The sequence below is a fragment of the Arvicola amphibius genome, chromosome 1 (genome assembly GCF_903992535.2).
Source record: "Arvicola amphibius chromosome 1, mArvAmp1.2, whole genome shotgun sequence".
Lineage (NCBI taxonomy): Eukaryota > Metazoa > Chordata > Mammalia > Rodentia > Cricetidae > Arvicola > Arvicola amphibius.
This window is the reverse complement of record NC_052047.1, coordinates 151,366,939-151,393,150: the sequence shown is the minus strand read 5'-3', so window position 1 is coordinate 151,393,150 and position 26,212 is coordinate 151,366,939. Positions and strand designations below refer to the sequence as shown.

The 26,212-nt window shown below is 45.4% G+C and overlaps 1 protein-coding gene across 3 annotated transcripts; it reads right to left on the bottom strand.

Annotated features, from left to right (window-relative positions):
- Window positions 1-24,323, bottom strand: LOC119803305 (phospholipase A and acyltransferase 3). 3 transcript variants are annotated; one of them, XM_038314515.1, is made up of 5 exons: window positions 24,189-24,323; window positions 23,746-23,811; window positions 9,503-9,605; window positions 4,483-4,751; window positions 1-240 (listed from the first exon to the last, which is right to left on the bottom strand). In XM_038314515.1, the coding sequence occupies exons 2-5, from the start codon at window positions 23,758-23,760 to the stop codon at window positions 139-141; spliced, it is 489 nt and encodes a 162-aa protein (XP_038170443.1). In that variant the 5' UTR covers window positions 23,761-23,811; window positions 24,189-24,323; the 3' UTR covers window positions 1-138. The 3 variants fall into 3 exon arrangements, with proteins under 3 accessions (XP_038170443.1, XP_038170451.1, XP_038170434.1); XM_038314523.1 differs by lacking the exon at window positions 24,189-24,323 and adding an exon at window positions 23,943-24,061; XM_038314506.1 differs by lacking the exons at window positions 23,746-23,811; window positions 24,189-24,323 and adding an exon at window positions 20,614-20,804.
- Between the last annotated feature and the right edge of the window lie 1,889 nt (window positions 24,324-26,212).

Below are 26,212 nucleotides of genomic sequence, written 5' to 3'. Positions count from 1 at the left end.
TCCTTTTGGTAAAATCACCTGCTTGTGCTTTATTGTATGCTGTGAAAATAAGCCTAATTATAAAACAGTAAAATCTATGAATCAAACTTCAAACCCTCTAGCAAAAGAAGAGCCCGTAAGGCTGAATAGTCATTCAACTCATTGCTTCTGTTTCTTGTTTCTGGAACACATGATTCCAATGAGGCCTATGGCTGCCAAGCTCACTCCAGTGATGCCTACCGCTTTGATGGCATCTGTGACCTGCAACAGAGAAAGAGGTGAGTCAGGCTCTCTGTCAAGAATGTGGGAACAGGGTAACTCAGCTCACAGCATCTCATATGCTCCCTTCACTTCCAGTGGCCAAACTAGAGAGCCAACAAATACTGCCAGGGTCAATGGGAGATGAGGACTGGGAGGTAAAGGAATGGACAGAACCAGCTGGCCTGGAATTTACCCGGACCCAAAATGGTAGCCTGAATTGAGCCCCTGACTATTTACATCTTTGCAAGGCATCTGTGGAAAGGGCAGTGAGGTGACAGCAGGGGCTGAAGATCCTGGCCAACCGATGGCGAGTGCAAAGTCAGGAAGAAATTGCAATTGAGAAATCAAAATATATCTGACCTTCATGGCACAGAGACCTCCCTCATGCCCTGTGTCCAGTGTCTGGGCCTGCCGGATATGGAGGTGTTCCCTTTAAAGGGTTTTATTGCTTTTGCTGATTGCTAGTTTTTTTCTTTTGGAATCAGGGTCTTTCTATGTAGAAGACTGAACTCAAGATCCCCCTGCCTTGGCCTCCTAAGCACCAGGGTTAAAGACATGATTTACACACGATCCGCCCAGCGACCAGAGTCAAAGCAGTGGCTCCTATTCCACAGTCCCCTTTCTGTCATCTTTTATGTTTTAAGAAAAGGTCTCATGTAGCCCAGACTGGCCTCAAACTTGAGCTCAGTACATGGTGAAGTCTTAGGGTTTCTACTGCTGCGATAAAACACCCTGACCAACAGCACCTTGTAGAGACAAGGGCTTATTTTATCCTACACTTCCAGGTAACACTCCACCATCGAGGGGAGTCGGTACACGCAGGCAGGGCAGGAACTTATGCAGAGGCCACGGAGGAAAGCTGCTTTCGGGTTTGCTTCTCACACATGGCTTACTTAAGCCTCCTTTCTTAGCACCTGGTACCACCAGCCCAGGGGTGGTAATACCTACAATGAAATAGGCCTTCCCCCATCAATTATCAATAAAGAAAATGCACCACAAATTTGCACACAGGACAATCTGGGGGGGGGGGGCATCTTCTCAGTTGAAGTTCCCTCATTCTAAAATGTGTCTAGCTTGTGTCAAGTTGAAAAAAAAAAAAGTAGCCAGCACACCAAGGTTAATCTGAAACTCCTGGTCCTTCTGCCTCTGCCCACCATGCGTTACTGGTGTGAGCCACAGAAGCTGATTCTCTGTTCTTAAATTCTGCTAGGAATGGCAGTGATGCAGGTGTGAGCATAACTGACTCGTGCTGCTGCCGAGCAGGAAAGGAAAGCACTGCAAAAGAGGACGGTGCGGGGAAAGCTGAACGTTTGTCAGCGCTCACTCTCCTAAAACCCAGCTAAAGTAAAATAAAGCGTTTGCTTGTGTGGGGAGAGGGCAGCATGGTAGAGCACTAGCCTACCAGGGAAAGACACTGAGTTCAATCCCCAGCACCATTTTGGGGCATTTCTTTCTGGTTGTGAGCCTAGTCTTGGTGGCAGAGCCATCACTAGCCCTGGAGGCCTTTGTTTTAAGCAGAATTCAGCAAAGACAGAGAAGCTGAGGCATAACCCTACTTAGAGAAAGAAACTCCTGAGAGGGTCAGACAGACAAGCCAAGGTTCCTCTGGGAGTGAACAGGAGAGAACACTTCCGCCGGTTCCCTGGATCTCCTCCCTCACCCTAGCAGAGACCTGAATGTTTGTTCTCTGGACCGGGATAAACAAGAGCTTTCAAGGTCTACAAGTGTAGAACATGCGAGGTTGTATCATACCACAAACAGGACATTGAGTGACTATGAGCATGTTCAATACGAGTCTCCCAGACCTCGCAGCCTCACTACTGCCCCTCATGGTTGCATGCTGTTCTAGCACCCCTGCTCTAGCAAACTCTCCCTTTGAAACTCCATCCTGCAGTCCCGGCCCCATCTCTCATAAAGCTCTCGCATCTCAGCCTGATCATGGCTGCCTGGGGTTGGGAGGCTCTTGTTCTCTCTCCTAACAAAGCTTTTCTGAAGGATAGCTTTATGTCAGTTCCTTTCTAGGAACTCATGCCCGTCTCCTTTCTTCTAACAGATAACAGTTAGTGTGGGAGAGAAGCTCAAGGGTTCCTCAGTGCACTGGGAAAGAACCAGGGCTCATGACCATCAGGATAAATAGGACTCAGCAACGAATGTTTCTTACTGTGCGTGTCTGTGTGTATTTCTCTCGGTTTGTGTATCTGTCCATGTGTATTTGTCCATGTACGTGCAGTGTGTGTGTGTGCGTTGCTGGTTATTGAACCCAGGGTCTTTAACCTTTATGCCAATAGACAGACTGAGTACTGTCATCCCCCAGATCCCTTCTATCATGGTATCATTTTCTGGTTTTCTTTTTTGTTAATGCTTTATTTTGTTTTGTTTTTTGAGACAAGGTTTCTTTGTGTAGCCCTGGCTGTCCTGAAACTCTAACACACACACACTCTCTCTCTCTCTCTCTCTCTCTCTCTCTCTCTCTCTCTCTCTCTCTCTCTCTCTAGATAAGGCTGGCCTTGAACACACAGGGATCCTGCCTCTGCCTCCTGAGGGCTGGGATTAAAGGCGTGCGCCACCATTGCAATTGCAGTCACCCAAGAACTAATGGCATTCCTCTTATATCCCTGCCTGCTTCCTGCCCCAAAGGGGCTGTTCTATGAAGCCAGACTGTAACTCAGACCCTTGGGAGTGCTCAGCAAACACTGACAATATCGCCTTCCTTGTTCACTTAGCAATATGCAGCTCCTCTATGTCAATCGCCCTTGACAAGGATATATCAAGTAGCTGCTGAATAATCGGCTAATTGAAGAAAGAAATCAGGCTGCCCATTGGACGATACCTAATGTCTCACTGTAGACAAGAGAAACCAAACGACCAGAACAATCAGTGCGAGAGAAAGTATGAAAGCAGTATAAGACAAGCGACCAGTATGGGCAGTACGAGAGAAAGCCGAGACTGTCCCTGTCAGCAAATGCTTCCCCATCCAAGTCACAGTGGCCCAGAATGGCCAGCAACCAAAGCCCTGGATGAGCCAAGCAAGAAGAGCAAACTTCAGAGACTGTCTCTGCAACGGTAATGTATCTGTATCAGCTTCCTTTTCTGAGTCAGCCCTGTGTGGAGCATAAAAATTCTCCTCTCTAGTTCACATGAAATCCTCTGATCAGTTCTCATAGGTACTATACTAAGTGGGGGAGCCTGACTAAACTTGTCATCCAAGATCACACAGCTAGTAAAAGACAGGGGCCAAAGAGCCAGAAAGGGGGTGGTTAGCTCAATAATAGAGGGCCTACCTGTCATGGCAAGACCCTGGGTTCAATCCCTACCACTGGAATAGAAGGGTCCAAGTCTATGACTACAGGAGTCCATGTCTCCATCACCACATTAGCCAAGCAGAAAGAGAAAGGATTTTGAAACACAGACGCAAATAACCACACAGATCTTAATTTCTCACCCATGCAAAGCCAAATGTGGTATCACTTGCCTGGGATCCCAGCACTGGCAAGCTAAATAAATTTGAGAAGACTAAGGGTTCAAGGCCAGGGGTCTTGAAAGAGAAAATGGACAAATGGAAGGGCCTCCCCTTGGATGAAGACAGTGCTACCTGTAGCCTGCTAAGTGAGGCTGGTTAAATGAGCCCACACATCAACTCTCTCTGCCCCTCACCAACACAGCTGCATCGCACTGCCAGGAAAACACAGCACGAGTCTGAAGACTCAAAAAGATTTGTTGGGTGAAATGAATGGCCATAGCCAGATGGCTTTTTCTAGAAGCTTCTAGCTCCTCATCTACAATATGGGGCTAACAGCTGCCTCCAAGGCTTGAAGAGCATCATCACAGGGGTGGACTGGTCGTCACTACCCTATGTGCTGATCTGCACTGCCATCTCGCCTGCCTGACTCCCCACCCTACGCATGACACTCGGGGACAGGAAGCATAACGCCTAGGCTATTTTTTTCTTTAAGATTTATTTATTTATTATGTATCTAGTGTTCTCCCTGCACACCAGAAGAGGGCACCAGATTTCATCACAGATGATTGTGAGCCAACAAGTGGTTGCTGGGAATTGAACTCAGGACCTCCAGAAGAGTAGCCAGTGCTCTTAACCGCTGAGCCATCTCTCCAGCCCAGCCCACACCTAGGCTATTTTTTGTCTTGTTTATAACTCTGTCTCCACCCACACTCACATCCAGTCACTGTCATCTGGGGAAATGACCTGGTACCTAAAGTCAGGTACAGGGGCTAAGGACGTACCTGGTCACTGCGGGAAACTCCATAACGGAGTTCGTTCACAAAGTGCTCACAGTTCTCACTGGTCAGCTTGTAGAGCACCTCCTGTCCCACCAGCTCCTCGGCACGTTTAATGATCTTGCTTAAAGGCAGTGGGGTATATTCACCGTCATGTTTGTTATTGACCTGGTACTTGTCCTTCCCGGCCACATCACACAGCAGTTCTTTCTTCACGATGGCCTTGTCAGTCAAAGCAGACATGATGCTGGCTGCCCCAGCTCCTGCAATTTCACCTGTGGATTCGCAAAGAACAGAGGAGTCATTCCTGGTCAGGGCCAACAAGTGGTAGCACAGGGATTCAGTGCTAGTCCGCAGAAGGGCATCTAGGCTTAGCACCATCCACAAAGAATGAGCAGGACGGAAACAGGTGAGGCTTTAATGCCATAATTTACTGTGATGCTTTAGTGGTAGCAGGGCTAGGAAGGGTGGTGGTCAGTTGAGGGATGAGATAGTGGCTCACTCTATAATCTAACCTGGAAACTACTGTGTTATGTAGTCCAACCTGGTGTCAAACTCTCAACAACTTCCTTCCTCTGCAATCCATATGCTGGGGTGATGGGCATATACCATCACCCCTGGCTACTGGGATGATGGACATGCATCACCACCCTGGCTACTGGAGTGTTTCTTTAACCAAGAAAAGCTGGTCCTTGGCATTGTAACCAGTTCTTGACTCTACAACTATGTGCTAGGACCTCCTCATCTTCCTGGGAAAAGAGCATATAACCTATTGATTCCATCTGGGCTACAATTCCTTGACCTCACTAGGCTGATGGCCTCAGGAAGAGAGGTTGGTTGATGTGGGATTCTCCTCTGTATACTGTGAATATTACCATTGGTTAATAAAGAATCTATTTTGGTCAGTGGGTTAGCAGAGTAAAACCAGGCAGAAAATCCGAACAGAGATACAGAGAGAGAGTAGGCAGAGTCAAAGAGATACCATGTAGCTGCTGAAGAAGAAAGACACTGCCGGAACCTTACCAATAGTCAACAGCCTCATGGTGATACACAGATTAATAGAAATGGGTTAATATAAGATGTAAGAGTTAATAAGAAGCCTGAGCTAATAGGCCAAACAGTATTGTAATTAATATAGTTTTGTGTGGTTATTCAGGCCTGGGTGGAAAAGAAATAAATGTGCAGTCAGTGCTATACCATTGGTCTTCTAGATTCCCACCTATCCAGGAAAAAAAGGGACCAATACTCTCCAGCTGCTCCCCCAAAGAGACCCAGAGGATGTGGTGGCAGCCTCGGCCAAGGTCCACAGGTGAAAAGAGGCAATAATGGAGTGACTCGAAGAAGAGGAACTTGGGTTCTGTAGGACCAGGCTGAGGCAGTGAAGAGCAGCTGACATAGCATAGAGCATGGTCTCTTGACCCGTACCCTGAGGAATGAGCATGCACTGGGTATGATGGCTGGAAAGGAGCTATATCCCGAAGAAGTAGATCCAGGAGCCCATGGAGTATCACAAGACCGGTTCCCTGTCAGGAACAGGGCCCTCTGGGTGAAGAAACGGCACCCCAGTAACCAGGACAGGACCGGTCTTTAAATGTGACACTGGGAGACCATCGAACAATGGCAGAAAGGAAAAGAGCAGAGGCCAAGTAATCTTTCTTCCATGAAGTTCGGCCATAAAATAGGCTGATCTCTTCCAATGCATAAAACATTTGAACTGGGCATTGTGAGATACTCCCTTGATCCCAAAACTCACGAGACAGTCAGGCAGATCTTTATGAGTTCAAGAGCAGCCTTGTTGAATACATGATGAACCATCCTAACTCCATTTTAAGATTAGAAGCCATTTTAGTACAAGGGCAAAATAACTTCACTCTTGTTTTCTGTAAAACTTGGGTTTGACCATGTATTGGCCCTTTTTCTGGAATTTGACATGGTCTACATCCTACACTCTGACTCCACCCTAAGAAGATAAGATATTCTGCCAAATAACTTTAAAATGTTCAGCCAAAAATGGATGGATCTAGAAAACATCATTTTGAGTAAGGTAACCCAGACCCAGAAAGACAATTATCATATGTACTCACTCATAAGTGGTTTTTAAACATAAAGCAAAGAAAACCAGCCTACAAATCACAACCTGAGAGAACTCTAGATAACAATGAGGACTCTAAGAGAGGCATACATGGATCTAATCTACATGGGAAGTAGAAAAAGACAAGATCTCCTGAGTAAATTGGGAGCATGAGGACCATGGGGGAGGGCTGAAAAGGAGAGGAGCAAAGAAAACTGTAGAACTCAATAAAATCAATTAAAAAAAAAGTCAGTCACAGGACAGGCTCCAAAGCTACAGAGAAACCCTGTCTTGAAAAACCAAATAAATAAATAAAAATAAATTTAAAAAAAAATCCGCCCATTAATCCCAGCACTCGGGAGGCAGAGGCAGGCGGATCTCTGTGAGTTCGAGGCCAGCCTGGTCTACAAGAGCTAGTTCCAGGACAGGCTCTAAAAAAGCTGCAGAGAAACCCTGTCTCGAAAAACTAAAAAAAAAAAAAAAAATCCGGCCAAATTCTTTCATAACCAGATTCCTCTTGAAAGCTTCCAACACTTAAAAACTATTAGCCTCATAGTTTTGGGGGGTTATATAAACCCCACTGTCTCTTGTGTTTGATGCCATTTTCTCAAACCCAACTTTAGGGTCATGACCCTATCTGACAGAAAACAAAATTTGCTTAATTTGATCAAAGAATTTGGGTAATGATCTTTACTCTTTGGAGGGATTAACATAAAGAATTCTAGACCATGTAGGATGACATAGTGAGACCCTGTCTTTTGTTTTGTTTTGAAATAGGATCCATGTAGCTCTACCTGTCCTGGAACACTCTATGTAGAACAGGCCTTGAACTCACACACAGAGATCTGTTCCTTTAACTTCAGCACAGTAGCTGTGCCTTAATCTACTGCTATTTCAGCCAGCAATTGTGAATCCACTGTTACTGGCCCGTTTCTCTGGCCTGGTTGCTCAGGCTGCAGCCTGGCAGGAATTCTGTTTCTGTAGGTACCAGCTCTGCCACTGCCACTAACAGTAGCTTTCACTAAATCTCTATCATTCTATTTATAAAAAAAGTTTCGAGATTCAAAGGCTGGGGTGAAAACCTGCTAGCTCAGAAGGTTGCGTGTCAACCAGCTTACCTTCTCTCCTGTGGGTGTCTCCCAAAGAGTGTGCAACCTTCTGCTCCACCAAACAAACAAACAAAAAAGTCATGCCACTCCAAATCCCTCCCTACTCCTTCCAGTGCATCTATCTCTTCCAGATGCCCTCTGATGTTCTATGATCATTTTCTGTCTACTGGTTGCTCACTCAGCCTCCTGACCCAAGATTAATTTTATTTAATGCAAATGCAAACTCTGATCAAATATCCCCCAACAGAGATCTGTCTGCCTCTGCCTCTGCCTCCTGAGGGCTGGTATTAAAAGAGTGCACCACTACACCCACCCATCCATGAGACCCTGTCTTTAAAAAATAAAAACTAGAAAACAGTTATGTATAGCTGTCTACAACAGACCTCGCATAAGACTGGGCCTATCAACAGTCACCCATGGATTGGGGACAGACTCACAGGTCTCTACCCTCCCTGCTGAACTATTGACTATTGGTGGATCTAGGGGCAGGGCCATCATTGTCTTCTGTTGTGTACCTTATAAACCCACCAGTCTCCATCAGATAGTTCCAAAACAAGGGTCATGGTGTGGGACAATTCTGTATTCTGTCAATTACATCTTAAATAAATGCTGATTGGCCAGTAGCCAGGCAGGAAGTATAGGTGGGACAACCAGACAGGAAGTAGAGGTGGGTCAATGAGAACAGAAGTATTCTGGGAAGGAGGAAGCCCATTCCTTCCCAGTCCTACCCAGACACGGAAGAAGGAAGATGTGACCTGCCCCACTGAAAAAGGTACTGAGCCATGTGGCTAACATAGATAAGAATAATGGGCTAATATATGTTATAAGAGCTAATACAAAGCCTGAGCTAATAGGCCAATCAGTTTATCATTAATATAGACCTCTGTGTGACTTTCTTTGGGATTTACGGGCTATGGGATCTGGGCAGGACAGAAACCCCAACAAGCAGCCTCTCATGTTACAGGGTCACACAGAGGACCCTGGTTAAACCAATGGGTCTCAACAACAACAACAAAAAAGGCATAAATATGGGAAAGGGATTTGTAGCGGAGAATGATGAGGGTGGGGCCAGAGAGGGAGGGGTGATATTCAGGATGCACTTTGTACATGATGAAACTGTCTAAGAACAAATTCAATAAAAAATTATAAAGAAAGAAAACACCTCAGCCTCTCTACAAAGACCCCTGTGTGGTACAGCGCCAAAGGGGAAAGGCTTCCCTAGTGAAGTGTCACAGCTCTGAGGGAGGAGGCTCCCCCAGTGGACGTGTCACAGCTCTGAAGGGGAAAGTATTCTGGCAGTCAGAAGCTAAGGAATACCACAAAGTCACAACACATAACAAACCTCACACAAGAGACTTATTGGGAAGGAAAAACCCAGGAGGGTGGTCACCTCTGCTCCTGCAAGAAGCAGCAGAGAACTGAACAGAAGACAGGGTTTATATAGGCTTTTTGGGGGGATGGAGGTTGTCAGGGTGGAGACTTCCAGGGTGGGATTTCCAGTCCTGAGACTGTGCTTTTTACCCTGTAGGGCTGACCTTGGCAACCTACATCTGGAGGGATTGGTTCCAGCTTTTACAGCGCTTAGAGTGTTCTGTGGGCAGAGCCTGGCAGGTGTAGATCCTTGGGGGCAGGGCCTGCCTATTCACAGGCCTTGAGGGGCTGACACCCTCTGCTCTAAGGAAAAGCTCAGAACCCATCCTGACACATCAGATTGCCCTCACATAAACTTAGAAACAAATGGTTAATCAAGGAGCAAGAAGCACCCAGGAACAACCTGTTACCCACAGTTCCACACATCCTTTCCCAGTCCCTAGGCCCAGAACAATAAAGGCCCTGGTGTTCTTACTTGGGGGAGCCAGGTGGATCACATATCCATCACCGACATAGATAGCCCAGTGTCTGTATATAGGGCGGAAAATCTCAATCAGGTCTCCAGGCTTTGGTTCCGGCTGCAAAAGCATGAACACGACTATTAGTGATGGCGTGAAACCTTGAGATGAGAGCAGGCTCATTTAAGAAGGTGCAGCCCTTATGTCCCACCAATCAGTTCCAGTAGGCAGGCCCATGTGGATGCAGGCCCTGCAAGTATGATGCTGGCTTGCCTCACAAGGCCATGATCCAGGCCTGCAGAAAAGATACCATCCCCCACACCCATCCACATATGCCATGATTAAAAACTGCAAAATGGGGGCTGGAGAGATGTCCTGGCAGTTAAGAGTGTTTACTGCTCTTGCAGAAGACCCGGGGTTAGGTTCCCAGCACCCACATGGTGGCTCACAACCATCTGTAACTCCAGTTGCCAGGGTATACTATGTCCTCTTCTGACCTCCACAGATACTGCATGAAGGTGTTACACATGCATACGTGCATGTAAAACATGAATACACATAAAACAAATCTAAGAAAGAAACCTATAATATGCACGATACTGTAAATCTGATCAAAAGTACATTGCTCAGGTCACAGGCTCTAGTAAGGGACCTACTTCTGTTGTTTTGATAAATGGACAGACACACTGTCAAACTCCCTTCCAATACTTGTGTTTATACACATAGAGGCTTCTTCTGCTGCGGGCAAAAGTCAATGCAGAGACTCATAACTTGGCAAAGTGCTGAGAATAAGCAGCTATTGAGTGCTCATTTCTGATGGGACACCTACGTCACCACGGACCCACCCACCCAAGGTTCGGGGAATGTGGCAGAAGAACCAGAGGATGGAGAAGTGCTGCTGTCTTCCGGACGTGACATGGCTGTAGCACCCAGGATCACTGCAGCTATGGTCACCTATAGAAGACTTACACAGAGCAAGAGACCAGACCAGTCAGTATTCCAGCAGGCAACACTAGTTGGATTCAGTGGGTTACCAAAACCAGAGAAGAGAGACAGAAGAGGCAGAGAGAAAGAACATGAAGGTGAGAAGGGGTTATGTTGGAATGGCCAGGTGAAGTTGGAGGCGGGTTATGATCAAGATACATTGTATACATGTATGCACTTATTAAAGAACAAATAAAAGACACTCCTTAAAAACTGTGAACCTAAGCCAGGCGGTGGTGGCGCACGCCTTTAATCCCAGCACTCGGGAGGCAGAGGCAGGCGGATCTCTGTGAGTTCAAGACCAACCTGGTCTACAAAAGCTAGTTCCAGGACAGGCACCAAAGCTACAGAGAAACCCTGTCTTGAAAAAACAAACAAACAAATAACAAAAAAACCCAAAAAACTGTGAACCTAAAAGTATTTTCATGTGAACCTAAAAGGTCTTCTCATTAGCTTTGTCTTCTTAGTGCTCTTGCTACAAATATTACTTACTGAACTCCCGCTCAAGGTGGCGGTGCTGAGGCAGGATTATTAAGAATTCCAGACTAGGGTGAAGAAATGGCTCAGCAGTTAAGAATGCTGACTGCACTCTAGAAACTACAGGGAAACCCTGTCTCGAAAAACCAAAAAAAAAAAAAAAAAAAAAAAAAAAAAAAAAAAGAATGCTGACTGCTCTTCCAGAGGATCCATATTAAATTTCTCAGCACCCACAAGGTGGCTTACAACTGTCTAACTCCAGCCCAGGGAGACCTAAACCCTTTTCTGCCCTCTCTCAGGCACCAGGCACCCATATGGTACACAGACATACATGCAGCCAAAAACACCCATACACATAAAATAAGTAAATAGTTTTTAAATGACTTCTAAGCTAACCTGGACCACATAATGAAACCCTGTCTCAAAGCTTCTTCTTCACTCTCCCTACTCCCTCCAAAACCTTACTACAATGACAAAAATGCATTTAAAATGTAACAGTCCAGCCTGTAAAATATTCAGTTATTTACAAAATAATGAGTTCAAGGTCATATCCCCAAAGCTATACACTGTACAGATTTCTTTATATGACATTCCAAAGTAGGCATAAATATAGGACAAAAAACTGGTCAGCAATCCTGAGGGGCTGGGATGAGGAGAGGCACCATAAGAAAGGAACATGGGGGATGTTAGGGTCATTAAACTGTGCTGCTCTGCAGTTTTCTGACCTTTTTAGTTTCTTCCTTGTATACAATATAGTGTAATCACATTCCCCACTCCCACTACCCTCTCTTGTCCCCTCCTCTTTCCAGAGGACCCCTTTACAGCCCCAGCTAGTCATTTCCTACTATATGTGTGTGTGTGTGTAATTTATTTATTTTAGATGTATTTTTTTATGTATGAAGGTGTTTTGCCTGCATTGTATGCTTGTAGACCAGAGGAAAGTATCAGATTGTGAGCTGCCATGTGGGTGCTGGGAATTGAACCTGGGTCCTCTGGAAGAACAGCCGGTGCTCTTAACGGCTGAGCCATCTCTGCAACCCTGTTATTTCCTATTTTCATGTCTCCATTTTGTGCAGGTGCCATACAAGGGTTCACAGCTACTGTATGTTCAAGACATGCATGATGCAGCGGCCAACTCCTATTCAGAAGACAGTGCCCCAAAACACTCTTCCCTATCCTCTGGCTTTTTCTGTCTTTCCACCCCTCTGCCTCAGTATTCCCTGGTCCTTGGTGAGGGACATAGCTATCCCATTAGAACTGAGCACCAGCAGTCCTTATCCTCCGCGCTTCGACCAGTTCTGAATCTCTTCTTTGACTTAAGGCTATGCGTGCATCTGCTTTGTCCTCCATTAGGGCAATAGTTCACTTGTGTTTATCAAAATGGAACTAACTACACACTTTAAAAGGTGAATTATATAATAAATTTGGGGTTTGGTTTGGTTTTATTTTTGAGGCAGGGTCTCACTTAGCCCAGGCTTGCCTGGACTTGCTATGTAGCTGAGGACAACCCTGTACTGGTTTCCTACACCCACCTCCCAAGTGATAGAATTTCTGGTGTGCATCACTGCAGCTGGCCCTCTTTATTCTATTTTAACTGAAGTTATTATCTTCCCCATGTTATTTCCTGGTTAAATTACACATTAATTTTTAAATTTAAAAATAAAAATTAGCTGAATGTAGCGCCATACACCTTTAATACCAGTACTTGGATGGTAGAGTCAGGAGGACCTCTGTGAGTTCAAGGTCAGCCTGATCTACATAATGAGACCCTGTTCCAAAAGCAAACTGAAACAAGAGAGGAAGCAATAATGAAGAACTAGAGTTGACTGGGTGGTTAAGAGTACCCACTGCTCTTGCCGATAACCCAGTTTCAGCTAGCAGCACCGGCAGCAGGCAGCTCCCAGGTGCCTGTAACTCCAGCTCCAGGATCTGACCCTCTTCTGGGCTCCACAGGCCCTGACCTGCGACTTCACAAGGCTTTGTGAAGGCTTTGTCAACAGAGGACTCGCAACAGAGAAAGGGTAGCCTGCTAATCGAAAGTGTTGTGGACTGGAAGATAGCTCAGTAAGCAAAGTGCTTGCTTTGTTTGACATCCATTTGATCCTCTCTAGAATCCACATGAAAAGGTCAGACATGGTAATTAATGTGTGTTTACAATCCCAAACTGGGTGACTTGCAGGTCACCCAAGTTTGGTTCTGAGTATGCATATCAGGCAGTTCACAGTCACCTGTAACCCTGGCCTCCTCAGGCATCTGCACTCATGCCACACAGACACACAGACACACACACAGACACACAAACACACACACACACAGACACACAAACACACACATACAGACACACACAGAGACACACAGACAAACACACACACACACAAACACACACAGACACACACACACTTAAAAATAAAATAAATCTTTTAAAAATAACCTAAAATGTTTGTTATCTAGCCTTGTACAGAAGAAAAAAAATGCCAATCTGATGGACCAGCCTGATTCCATCTTATTTTTTTTCTAAGTCAGCACACCACAGAGACATTTGTGTATCCGTGTTTATTGCTGCACATTCACAATAATCAGGAAGGAATAGAACCTGTCTAGCTATCTACAGATGAGTACATCATGAACTATTTTGTTATAAGGTCAAAATAAGTTCATTTCTGTTTGCTGCAAAATTCAAATTAACCAAGTTTTTAGCCTGTTTCTGGAATTTGATATACTCCCCACCCTGTGAAGTTTGACTCACACCTCAGACACACTCTATCCTGATATGATAAGATGTTCTGGCTGGGCAGTGGTTGCAAATGCCTTTAATTCCAGCACTTGGGAGGCAGAGGCAGGCAGATCTCTGTGAGTTCAAGGCCAGCCTGGTCTACCAAAGCTAGGACAGTTAGAAGCTCTGTCTCAAAAAGACAAAAAAAAAAAAGTTTTGAGAAACTTTGACAAAATTTACCCTCCTATAATTAAGCAGGATTGTGATTATCCTATCACCAAGGACTGCCCCTGATCCTTCTGTGAGCTGCAGTGGCTTACTTTCAGCGTTGGATGGCCCCCAGAAGCACCTTCAGCTCCCAGGTAGCCTGGGCAGTGTTCCTGGCCACCCAGACCAGATTAGGTATATTCTACCCTGGGCAGAGGCAACATCCAATCTGCTCCTATGGATGAAGGTTTGTATGTTCTGAACAGGCAAGGTGGCCAAGCCCTAGTCATAACAAAGAAGACTCTCTAGAAACCCCTGTCTGTGGACCAAAATTTTGCCCTCCAAAAATCCTGTCCTACGGGACTCTCAGAAGGACCCTGTCCTTGCCCCATGTCCCCCCTTTATCTCCACTGCCCCCACCTCTCCTGAGCCTATTACCTCCTCCTGCTTCTCCCTCACCTCAGCCTCTCCAGCACTCACCCCACTCAACTACTCGCTCTGTTCCAGCTGCCACGGTGGAGCCACCTTTGGTCCTTTCCCCTCCCATATCTGTCCGGGAGGTCCAATGGGTAGCCAGATTCAGTTTCCTGGCCCTGGCCAGTCTACAGCTCGTTTCCACTCCTATCCCCAAGCAGAAGCAACTCCAGATTCAGCTTCCTCCCCCTGGCCAACAGGTGACTTCAGTTTCCATTTCTGTGTGTGAAACAGAAGGACTCCAGTCCCTGTCCTTCCTCTCTGCCAGGCACCTGAAGGACGATACCTATATGTTCCAGGTGCTACAATGGATCCTTACAACTGGAAACAAGAATCCAATCAGCAAAGACCCAAATTCTCTGATTTCCCTGATTAATTCTGTTTTTTTTTTTTTTTTTAACCATCTCCTCACCTAGGATGAATGACTGCCAACAAATTCTCTGCACTCTCTTTGCTAAGGGAGAGAGAGCAAATCCTACCTAGCAGAAGCAGCTAAGGAGCTTGCTAGCATTAAGCAGTCTTGATAACGATCTGAGAACAGCAGCTATTGACAAAGTTCTGTTCAGGAGACCAGACTGGGATTACAGGACAGAAGGAGACAGGAGGTCACCCTGAGTACCACCAGATTCCTCTGGTGGGCCTGAGGTTGGTGGCTCACAAACCTACTAGTCTGTCTACAGAAGCCGATGTAAAACAGGGCTCAGAAGAAGCATTTGGAGGCATGCCCACTATATATACTTCTCCAGATCCGGAGGACCCAGGAAACCTCAAGGCGATTAACCTGGCCTTATGAGAAAAAAAAAAAAAAAACAAAAGATGGATGGGTTTGTAGGAAAGAATTGGTCAGAATTATTAGAAATAGCCCAAAAAAGTATTTGACAATAGAGACATCAAGGAAGATTCTCTAGTGAAAATAAACCATGCCACTGTGGCCGCACCACAGGCTCCTGGCACTTCCAGCCCTGAATAAGCCACCTACAAGAAAAAGAAAACGCCCTTACAAAAGTCCTGCAGGAATTGAATGACCCCAGTGGAAAACGGGTTGGCCTTCTCAGCCACAGATAAACAGTCCTGACTCTAGAAGAACTGGGGTTGGGGACATGGCTCTTTCAATTTAGGCTCCCAGAAACCTATGATAACTTTCTCAATTGGGAACCAACCTGTAAACTTCTGGTAGACCTGGAATCATCACTTTCTGTATTACTGAAACCCCTGAAACCCCTTGATAAAAGGACAATGGAAGAACAGAAGACTACATGGGAAATTTAAAACTATAACTGGACCACAAAATGGACTGTGGTTTTTATTTTCACTCAGTGGGATCAGCAAATCTCTGCTATAAAAGGACCCACAGGGATCCCAGGAGCCCAACTGAATGCTGTTGTATTCTGCATAGGGAACATGGATTGGCTTATCAGAAAGTCCTCTCAGATGCAGGAACAAGGCTGCCTTTTCCAGAATGGGGCTCAGGAAACCCCTAGCCATCACAACACCCTACACAACACAGGCAGGGACAGTGACAAAGCTGAGACTATGCGCCCACAGGATTTCAGAACAAAGCACTTTTATTTCCCACAAAAGAGGGTTGCAGAGCTGTTTTCCTTAGCCAGCAAACTGAGGAATTCTGGCCTCTGAAATTCATTTTGAAAAACAACCCCAACTACTTTATAAGGACCAGATTAAACATATCATGTGTGTGTGTGTGTGTTTGTGTGTGTGTGTGTGTGTACATCAGATCACTGAAGAAAACAATATGGATTTATGTGGACAGGTATAGAAACAATAATAAAAATTTTTTCCAAAAAAGCAAGCCAAAGCCAGACACGATGGTACACGCCTTTAATCCCAGTATTTGGGAGGCAGAGGCAAGTGGATCACTGTGAGTTTGAGGCAAATCTATGTACTGAGTTCCAGGACAGCCAGAGCTACATTTTTTTTTTTTTTTTAAAAAAAAGGCAAGTTGAAGGCTGGGGATGTGGCTTAGCTGGTAGGGTACCAGTCCAGCATGTACAAAGCCATGGGTTCATTCCTCAGCACCCCATAAAACCCAGCACGGTGGTGCCTACCTGTAATCCCTGCATCTGGGAGGGAAGGCCAGAGGAGCAGAAGTTCAAGGTCAGCCTCAGTAAATTCGGAGGCCAGCTTGGGCTTCATGAGACCCAATCTCAAAAATGCCCCTCTCATCAAAAAATAAGTTGGAAGACATGACAGGGTTGAGGATGCCACTCAGTGGAAGGGCACTTGCTTAGCATGCCAAGGTCCTGGGTTTGATTGCCAGAACCACCACCTCCCCCCTAAAAAGACTACTATTTTATTTCTGCTTAAATGTACATTTTTATATACTTGGAATTAAAATGAATTATATATTATGCATGATCTGAGGAAAATATGCCAAACTATTGGTTACTGCCTACAGTGACTGATAGACATTTGGGGACTCATATTTTATTATTTGACTCTTTGAATATTTTTACTATGAATTATTTTAAAAATAAAATTTTTAAAGAGTTGAGTGTGAGAAAACGTGTGTTGCATGTCTGTGTCTGTGAGTGTTCATGTGCCTGTGTGTTCGTTCATGTGTGTGTGTGTGTGTCTGTATGTGTGTGTGGTGTATTGTGTGTGGTGTGTGTATCTATATGTGTGTGTCTGTATGTGTATACAGAGGCCAGATGCCAACATCAGGAGTCGTCCTCAGCCAATTTCCTCCTTATTTTGAGACAAGGCCTCTCATTGACCCTGAAACTCACTGGTATAGCTAGGCTGGCAGGCCCATGAGCTCCAAGGGTTCTTCTCTCCCCACCCGACCCCACCCTTAGTGCTGGGACTGCAGACCTGTACCATGGGCCCCGTTTTTTATATGGATGCTGAGGATCTGAATTTAGACATCCAGCACACATAGCAAGAGCTTTGCTGACTATGCCATCTCTCCAATCCCAGTATTTAAAAAAGAAAATTTAAGTGAGAAGAAATGCTCACATGTTGAATATTCAGTTTTTAAACTGGAAAATGTAGACACCATCTGTTACCAAACCTTCATGAAACTGTCTCAATTAGAAGGATTAATTTTTATTGATTTTCTAGCTTTTCAAATTATTTTAATAGTTGGGTAATGGTGCTGTATGCCTTTAATCCCAGGACTTGGGAAGCAGAGGCAGGTAGATGGATCTCTGTAATTTCAAAGCCAGCCTGGTCTACAGAGCGAGTTCCAGGCAGCCAGGGCTACACAGAGATACCCTGTCTTGAAAAAAACAAACAAACAAAAAGTTTAAATAAATATGTACCTATGTTTTGGTTTTGGTTTTGGTTGATAGGGGGGTTAAATGCTTTATTTTTATTTTTTATATTTTTTATAGGTATGCATGTTTTGCCTATGTACCATATATATTTCAGAAACCTTCAGATGTCAGAAGAGGGCACTGGATTCCCTTCAACTGGAATTATAGGCAGTTGTGAGCTTCTATATGGGTGTTGGAACCTGACTCTTCTGCAAGAACAGCAAGTGCTCTTAGCATCTCAACAGCATCTCCAGTCCCTATCTTTTTGTTTTGTTTTGTTTTGTTTGTTGAGACAGGATCTCACTTTGTAGTTCAGGATGATCTCAGATTTACTATATAACTTAGGCTAGCCTCAAACTCATAGTAATCCTCCTGCCTCACTTTCTTGATGCTACGATTATACCACCTTGAAACTTGACAAAAATCAGTGGGTTATAATCTGGAAAGATGACTCAACAACACTTGTCATGCAAATGGCTTGAGTTCAATCCCCAGACCCCATTATGGAAGGAAAGAACTAGCTCCCATAGGTTGTCTGGTTTCCACACATGTGCCATAGCACACAGGCTCAGAGAGAGATGGAAAATGCGGGATAAAATAAATGTAAGATTTTAAATATTTACTTATAGTGTGGCCATTATAAAGGGCTACATCAGCAATACTGTTCCAAGGACAAAAACCATCGTTTCTGGACCAATATGAAGTAAACTGCTTGCTTTGAACTGTTCAGAAATTGAAAAGCTGGAAACCCTCCTGGATATCTAACAGCTGTGCTTAAATTGTCAGGAGGGATTGTTCTCACCAACAATTCATTTATTCTTTTGTATTATTTACCCACACTTCCATTTATTTTTTTCCCCACGCAACTAACCAACGACCATTTAAATGTGCACGGCATTTAAGAGTCTTAGCTTCCTGGGTGCTAGATTATGGGCGAGGCCCACTATGCCTGTTTAACTCAAACTAAGTTTAATTTTCAGGAACAGCACAGTGATTATGCTTAGGACTTTGTGCTTCAAACCATGGCTCAACTGCTTACTACAGAGCACTGGGCAAGTTTACCCAAATTCTCCCTGGGCCTTACTCTCTTCGGCCATAAAATGAGGACAGTTATATATAGCATCTGATTCAGATTAAATAAGCCAGTAACTATGAAACACGACTGGGTAGAGGAGGAAATAGCTCAATAGAAAAAGCATTTGCCGCACACATACAAAAGTTTGGTTTGATCCCAAAAACCCAGTTTAATAATAATAATAATAATAATAATAATAATAAGCAGCCAGGGGCCAGGTGTCAGGTTTGGTGGCAGCACACATCTTTGATTCACTCCTCTGAGTTCAAGTCTAGTCTACATGGTAAGTTCCAGGCCAACCAAAGCTACAGAGAGACCTTGCTGAAACAGAAAGCCACATTGGAATGAGTAAAAGCACTTGCTGTACAAATGACCCAAGTTCACCTGAGTGCCATCCCTCGAAACCAAAAAGCCAGAAAGGGTGGCATAGAGTGAAGCCCAGCACTCCTGCAGCAAGGAGGGGGCAGAGAGGGAGAACATGCCTGAAGCCCATGGCCCAGCTACACTGCATAGTGGCAGAACCAAGAGAAACCCCCACTCAAAAAAGGCAAAAGTGAGAACTAATTCCTAAATGCAATTCTCTGATCTCCACGCAAGCATTCTAACATATAGTTAGCCAGGAAAGCCTACTTGGGATTTCCAAGCAAGCAAGAAATCTGCCCCTCCCCCCAAAAAGGTAGAGGCTAGAGAGATGCCTCAGCATTAAGAGCACTGGTTGCTCTTTCAGAAGACATGGGTTTGATTCCCAGAACCCACATGGCAGCTCACAACCATCGTAACTCAAGTCCCAGAGAATCTGGGGCTCTCCTCTGACTTTTGTGAGCACTGCATGCATATAGCATGCAGACATATATGCAGTCAGAACACCCACACACATAAAATTAAAAAAAAAAATGAAAGAAGGACAGCACCCAAGACTGGCCTCTTGCCTCCTGATGCACACAGCATACATGAGCATATGCGCGCTGTTTTATAATCAAGACTCAGCACAGAGGGAGTGTTCTGGAATCAGCAGCTTCTGCTGCTGTAATGGGTGGGGGCTGTTAGTCTGTTTTCATCCAGATACAGCGAGGACACCGTGGCTCTTGTGAAGCCAGCCTGAGAGAATTCTCCCTGTTCCAGGAAACCACATGCCCCAGTGAATGTGAAAATACCTGACCATGTCTTTCACTTTCGATGCCGAGTTAAAGGTCTGGGAGCTTGTGGAACACAAATAAACAAAGCCTGAGTCTTGCCAAGAATGGACTTTTCATGAGAAGCTGGGGGAGTTTCCACGCAAAGGTTTTAAGAAAAGAAAATCTGTGAGAGCTAGGGGCTGATCTGAGATGACAGGAAGCCCAGAAACACACCAGACACCCTTAGAAACTGCTCAAACTTCTGGACTTAATCTCTGGGGGTTAATCAGGACTGTTGATAGCTACCCGGTACTGCTTGTGTATGAAATAACTAAGATAGGGCTGAACGCTGTAAAAACCATAAGGAAAATGCTAGAGAGACTGTGCTACAGGCTAGGTGGAGGAGGGGAAGGGGTGCAGAAGAAGTAGGAAGAGCCTGGCAGCCCCAGCTTCCTAGCCTCGGGTCAGAAGAAAGGTAGATAAGACAGAACTGGCCTGACTACCTTTCCTCATGCCCCTGCCCAAGCCTCCTAGTCAGAGAGTGCCAGTGGCAACTCCAGCAGACGTCCAGTCTCAGAAGCCCAAAAGCCCCAAGCATCCTGCCCACCCAGGCTCTCCAGCACCAAACCCCAGGCCTATTCTCCTCCAGGGTAAATCTGGCCCCTTTGTGCATTCCAAACTGCCCCACCCCCAACTCATACACCCCCACCAAACACTACTGGGGCCTTCACAAGTTACCTGGAATCCTGCTAACGGCCTCATTTTATAGATGAGAGAAAAAGAGTTTCCAAGCTGGGAATGAACTTACCCAAGGCATCAGGGACTGTCCAGAAGCCATAGCAGGATTTTACCACAGATCTACCTGGATTCAAGTATTCATTGATAAAATAGGATATGAAAACATAAAAGAGCTGGGGATAGGGGCCACGGGGAAGGCCTATCAGTCTCTCTTATTGTAGAGCCCCGGCTTCAACTTTAGTGTCGGAGCTCTCTTCTAAACTGAAACCAGCTTCAAGGTCAAGTAATAGATAAGTGGGCAGAAGAGGAAACCTCAGGGCCTCTTCCCTCCCACCCTGCAGAGGGAGGTGTTCCCTCCTCCACGATTCCAGCCCAGTCCTTTTTTTTTTTTTTTTTTTGGGTTTTGGATTTGATTTCTCATTGTTGGTGGTAGTTTGTTTTGTTTTGTTGTTGATGATAGTGCTGGTGGTAGTGGATTTTATTTATTTTTGAGATGGGGGGGGTCTTGTTGTATTGACGAGCCTGGCCTCCAACTCTACATGCCACCTCCCCAGTGGTAGAATTACAAGTGTGTGTGTGTGTGTGTGTGTGTGTGTGTGTGTGTGTGTGTTTGTGAGACCATGCACAGTTCGCTAGCTCTCTTAGACAGTAAGACTGTAATGAACGTCTGAGCTGGGGAATGTGTGACCAGCTTCCATGTGTATCCTATTATCTAGACCGGCCAAGCATGCTGAGGGGTGAGAACTGGATCCACTCCACCAGCATCCAGCCTGGCACTTACAGGGTCTCATCAGAGGCTGATGGCCTGGGGAGGGGACACTGTCTATTCCTCCAGTCCCTCCCAACTCTGGGGGTGAAGATGCAACCCTGCAGGAGCAGAAGCCCCCACCACACGTGAGAAGCATCCTCTTTCCTCTCCTTTATTTTCACCCTAACCCTAACTCCACAGATTCCCCAGATATCAAGCTCAGATCAGAAAACAGTCAGGCCTAGCTTAGTGGCCCTTGCCTTTACTCCCAGTGCCTGGGAGGCAGAGACCTGAGGATCTCTTTCAGTTCTGAGATCATCCTGGTCTACACAGTGGATTCTGGAACAACCAGAACTACATAGATACTCTGTCTCAAAGAAGCAAAACAAGATAAGAAAGGAAGCAGTCTGTTCAGGGCTCTGGGCTAAGGACTGGAAGGTACATTCACATCACAGGACTTCGGTTTCAGTTTGAGTTTGAGTATTCACTTCCTGGAAACACCCAAAGTCAGCAAAACAGTGGTAGAAGATGAAAGCATCTTTCATCCAAACTTCTTACCTGGCTAGAAAGTTTAGGGCAGGGAGAGGCCTGGGCTGAACCTTCATGCCGCCCTCTTCCCACAAGCCCTGCCAAGGGAGCTGCACAGGTCTCTAGTCACAGTCTGCATTTTTAGTTCAGGTTTGAGTTTTGTTTTTTAAACTTTTCTCCTTTATTTTTATCTTATCTAAATGTGTGCTTTGACTGCACATTTTTCTATGCATCATATGTGTACAAGTGCTCTTGGATGCCAGCAAAGGGTGTCAGACCACACGGTACTGGAGTTACAGATGGTTGTTGGCTACCGTGTGTGCGCTGGGAATTGAATCCACATCCTGTGGAAAAGCATCGGGTGCACTTAATCACTGAGACCTGTCTTATTTTGTTTGAGTCAGGTCTCCCTACATAGCCCAGGCTAGCCTCCAACTCTGCAGGCTCTTGCACCTAGCTCCCAAGTGGTGGGATTGTGGGTGTGTGCTACCATGCCCAGCTTCACAGCCCCACTGACGGGATAACGACAAATACTGAGCTGAGTGCAAGGAAAAGAACGATGGGTTTCCCTGTTCAGCCTGAGAGGAGAAGGGTCAGCAGTAAGATTTGATAGCTTCTATGCAAACCTCCAGTTGGTAAATATTTATTTCTCATTCTTTTAATTAAATAAAAATGCAGGGGCGGTGTGATGGCTCATCAAGTAAAGGAGATTGCTGCCAAGCCTGATGACCTAAGTTCAAATCCCAGGACCCAAACAGTGAACAAGAGAACTAATTCCTGCAAGCTGTTCTCTGACCTCCACATGTTTGCCAAGGCCGATGCATGCCCCCCAAACACATAAATTTAAAAACAGTTTGTGTATGTGCGTAAGTTAAATCAAAGAACATACAGTTCCACAGTCAAACACACACAACAGAAGCACACATGCGTTTTTAAACAGTCAGTTCCTAATGTCTCAGCGGTAGTTTATGGTGCTGTAAGCGCAGCCTGGAACTAGACTCGTGTGACTGTTCTGGGAACTACTAACTTTTAAATGATATTTCAAGCAGGGGAACAGAATGAATTCGAGCTTGATTAAAATCCACAACAGGTACTGAACTAGAACACAATCCCAACTGGGTTGTCTTCAAAAACCTACAATCTGGACCAAGTCAGTAAAGTCCTTGTTAAAGTGAAGAAGACATTTGCCCAGTAATGATCTCAAGACGTCATGGGTTAAGAAAGATGCTGGGGCTGGAATGTGTCTCAGTTGGTAGAGTGCTTGCCTGGCATACAGGAGAGTTTCAAAAAAACGAGTATGGGTACACACCTATAATTCCAGCACTTAAGAAGCAGAGGCAGGGGAATCAGAAATCCAAGGTTGTCCTCACTACGTAGCAAGTTTGACACCAGCCTGAGTTACCTAAGGCCTTGTCTCAACAAATATACAACAAACAAAAAAATAAACAAACAGAAAATCAGAAAGAAAGGGGAAGGGGACTGGAGGGAAAAGGAACGAAGGAGAAACAAGAGCTGGGAATCTGCTGGCGACAGGGATGGTCATGAAATGAGTCAGCTGAGGAGAGAAAAGCCCACTGCCAAGCCAGTTCAGCCTCGGACTTTCCAGCCCAGGAACCTGTCCAGGGTTCCTGGTTTGATAGAAAGACCCAACCACCAACTTGTCCACCTCTTCTGCCTTCTACTGAGCCTGTTTCAAGCAGGGTGGCTTTCCAACCTGCCCACTTCAGCAACCGCTGACATCACTCAACAAGTGGCATCTGATCCACAGCTGATACCTGATCCCAGCAGTAGAGAGAAGTGTGGCTTTCACTACAAAGATCCTCTTCAAAACAGCAAATCAGACCCCGAGAAGACAAGAGTCATCATAAAAACACAATTTCATCCCTGCTCCCCCTCGCCCCCCCCCACCTCCACCCCCATGCTTACTATGGGCGTTGGCATCTTCTTCAGTGATTGTGGGGCTCAACTTCAGCTCAGCAGCGGTGTGGATGCCTAAGGCACAGAGGGAGAAGAGCTCATTATGTCTCTAACAAGAAGCAAGGTCCCCAAGCCTTCAGGAGCAGGAGGCTTCTCGCAGGGCCCTCTAGGAACAACCCTCAAACTCTTCCAACTTTCTCGCCCACCTCTGCTTTGCTCTGCACTTGCCCTTGAACGGACAAACCCCTCGCCAGAGGCCAGGAGGCTCACCCGATCCCTGGACTCTGGCACTTGTTCTGGCCGGGCATTCGCGCGTCCCTGGCTGCTTCTCTCTGCCCCGGCGGGTGCCAGGTGGGTGGCAGCTACTCGCCTGACTTGTTTATGCCCGCGCAGCCGTTCTCCATCTCCCAAACAGCTCTCGGGGACCCGCAGAGGCACCTGGGCTTTCTCACCTTTGTTTGGGTCCCAAAAGAAGCGCTCCACCTTCCTCCGGTCACGAGCGTACAAGCGAGGCCACCGCAATCAGGATCGGTTTAATGGCTGCAGAGTCCTGGCCGCGCCATGTCACCCCGCCCACCTCCAGTGACAGGCTAATGAGAGCATCGCCAAGGGCCTGCCTGCTGCGTCCTCAGGGGTTCACTTAAATGCCTCCCTCCTGCTTCATGCCTGGCCACTCTGCTCCTCTGCTCCAGATTCCCCTGCCCCTAACAGCCTTCACACACTCCTCTATCAGTGCCTAACATGTAAGAACATGTCACATTACTTGTTATCTTTGTACACGAATCATACAGAGAAGGGTTATTGATCTCTTCCACTCAAGAGTGGGACACATCTGTAATCCTAGCATTTGGGAAGCTGAGGAAGGAGAACTGTCATGAGTTCCAAGTTAGCCTGGGCAACGGTGAGACCTTGTCTCCAAAATAAAATAATAATAATGATGATGATAATAATAATAATAATAATAATAATAATAACTGGACCTAGCGGTTCATGCCTTTGGTTCCTGCACTCAGGAGGCAGAGGTAGGCCTGTCTCTGTGCTGGAGACTAGCCTGCTCTACATAGTGAGTTCTAAGGGGAACATAGAGAAACCTTGCCTCAAATATTGAAAATACAACAACAATAATAACAATATCAGTAATATGGAGCTGAAGAGATAGCTCAGGGGTTAAAAGCACTTGCTGCTCTTGTAGAGGACCTGGGTTTGGTTCCCAGCACCCACATAGTGGCTCATAACCACAGATAACTCCAGTTCCAGGGCATTTGATACCCTCTTCTGATATCATTGAGCACCAGACACACATGTATACATGTATACAAAACACACATACTCATTGTTGTGGGGTATTCACCAGGGACAACTGTTCAGACATGGGTTTAAGCCAATAAAAAGTCTTTATTAGCTGGGCAGTGATCACATTGGGTGTTCAGGATCCCAGTGTAGTACTAAACCTTTCTCATGGTGAGCTTTTAAATACAAAAACCATGTCCTGGGCTGGCATACCTCAGTTAATGAGAACAGCTAGCCAGAAGTGGAACTACAGGAGTCAGAAAGCAAGGTTAGTGCATCTAGAGACTTTCCCAGAACTATGGTCTCCGATGGACTGGGCCTTTGTTGTAGTGTTGGCAGGTGGTGCTGTCTACCTGCTCAGTTTTGCAGCCTGAACATCACTTCTCTCAGTTATGCTAAGGCCTTGGAACCTATTAAGTCTGGGACTCTGTTGCACCCAAAAATAAATCTCAAAACATTTTTTAAAATTAAAATTAAAAAAGTACACCCTCTGACATTTTGATAGAGGAACTTGAAATGTGTAAGCTCTTTTGGTTTCCTTGTCAGTGTTCAGGATACTTTATTAGTTCCTGTAATCAAACCTATGTGAATAAAACCATAAGTGTTTAATACAGTGCATCACCCTAGCACAGATGAAAAAGCAAAATAAACATTTTGGACCAATATTGTAGGAGGAGGGGCCGCTTGTTCATCCTGACTGCCCGGCTAGCTTAGCCCCGAAATAATCACACAGAAACTGTATTAATTAAATCACTGCTTAGCCCATTAGCTATACTTCTTATTGGCTAACTCTTGGGTGACTGTCCAGGTAACAAGATGTCTCTGTCAATTCTAGAGTTTTGGAAGTTGTTTACAATGTACTTCCTGTTTACTTAGGTAATATTATATCCTTCTGAAGTCTTTGGTGGAGTTGGAGAATTTATAGTTATAGCTATAGCTTTTCTTAGTTATGATAAAAGATAAAGTAGATATAAATATTGTAACTGAAATTCTTGCTTGATACCTGTTTTGTAATATGTAATTTTACTATGTTAAAGTTAAAGCCTTCCTTTTCATTTAAACAGAAAAGGGGGAGGTGATGTGGGAGTCCCTTCTGTGTGCTGTGATTAGCATTAATGAATAAAGAAACTGCCTTGGCCTGTTGATAGGGCAGAACTTAGGCAGGTGGAGAAGACGGAACTGAATG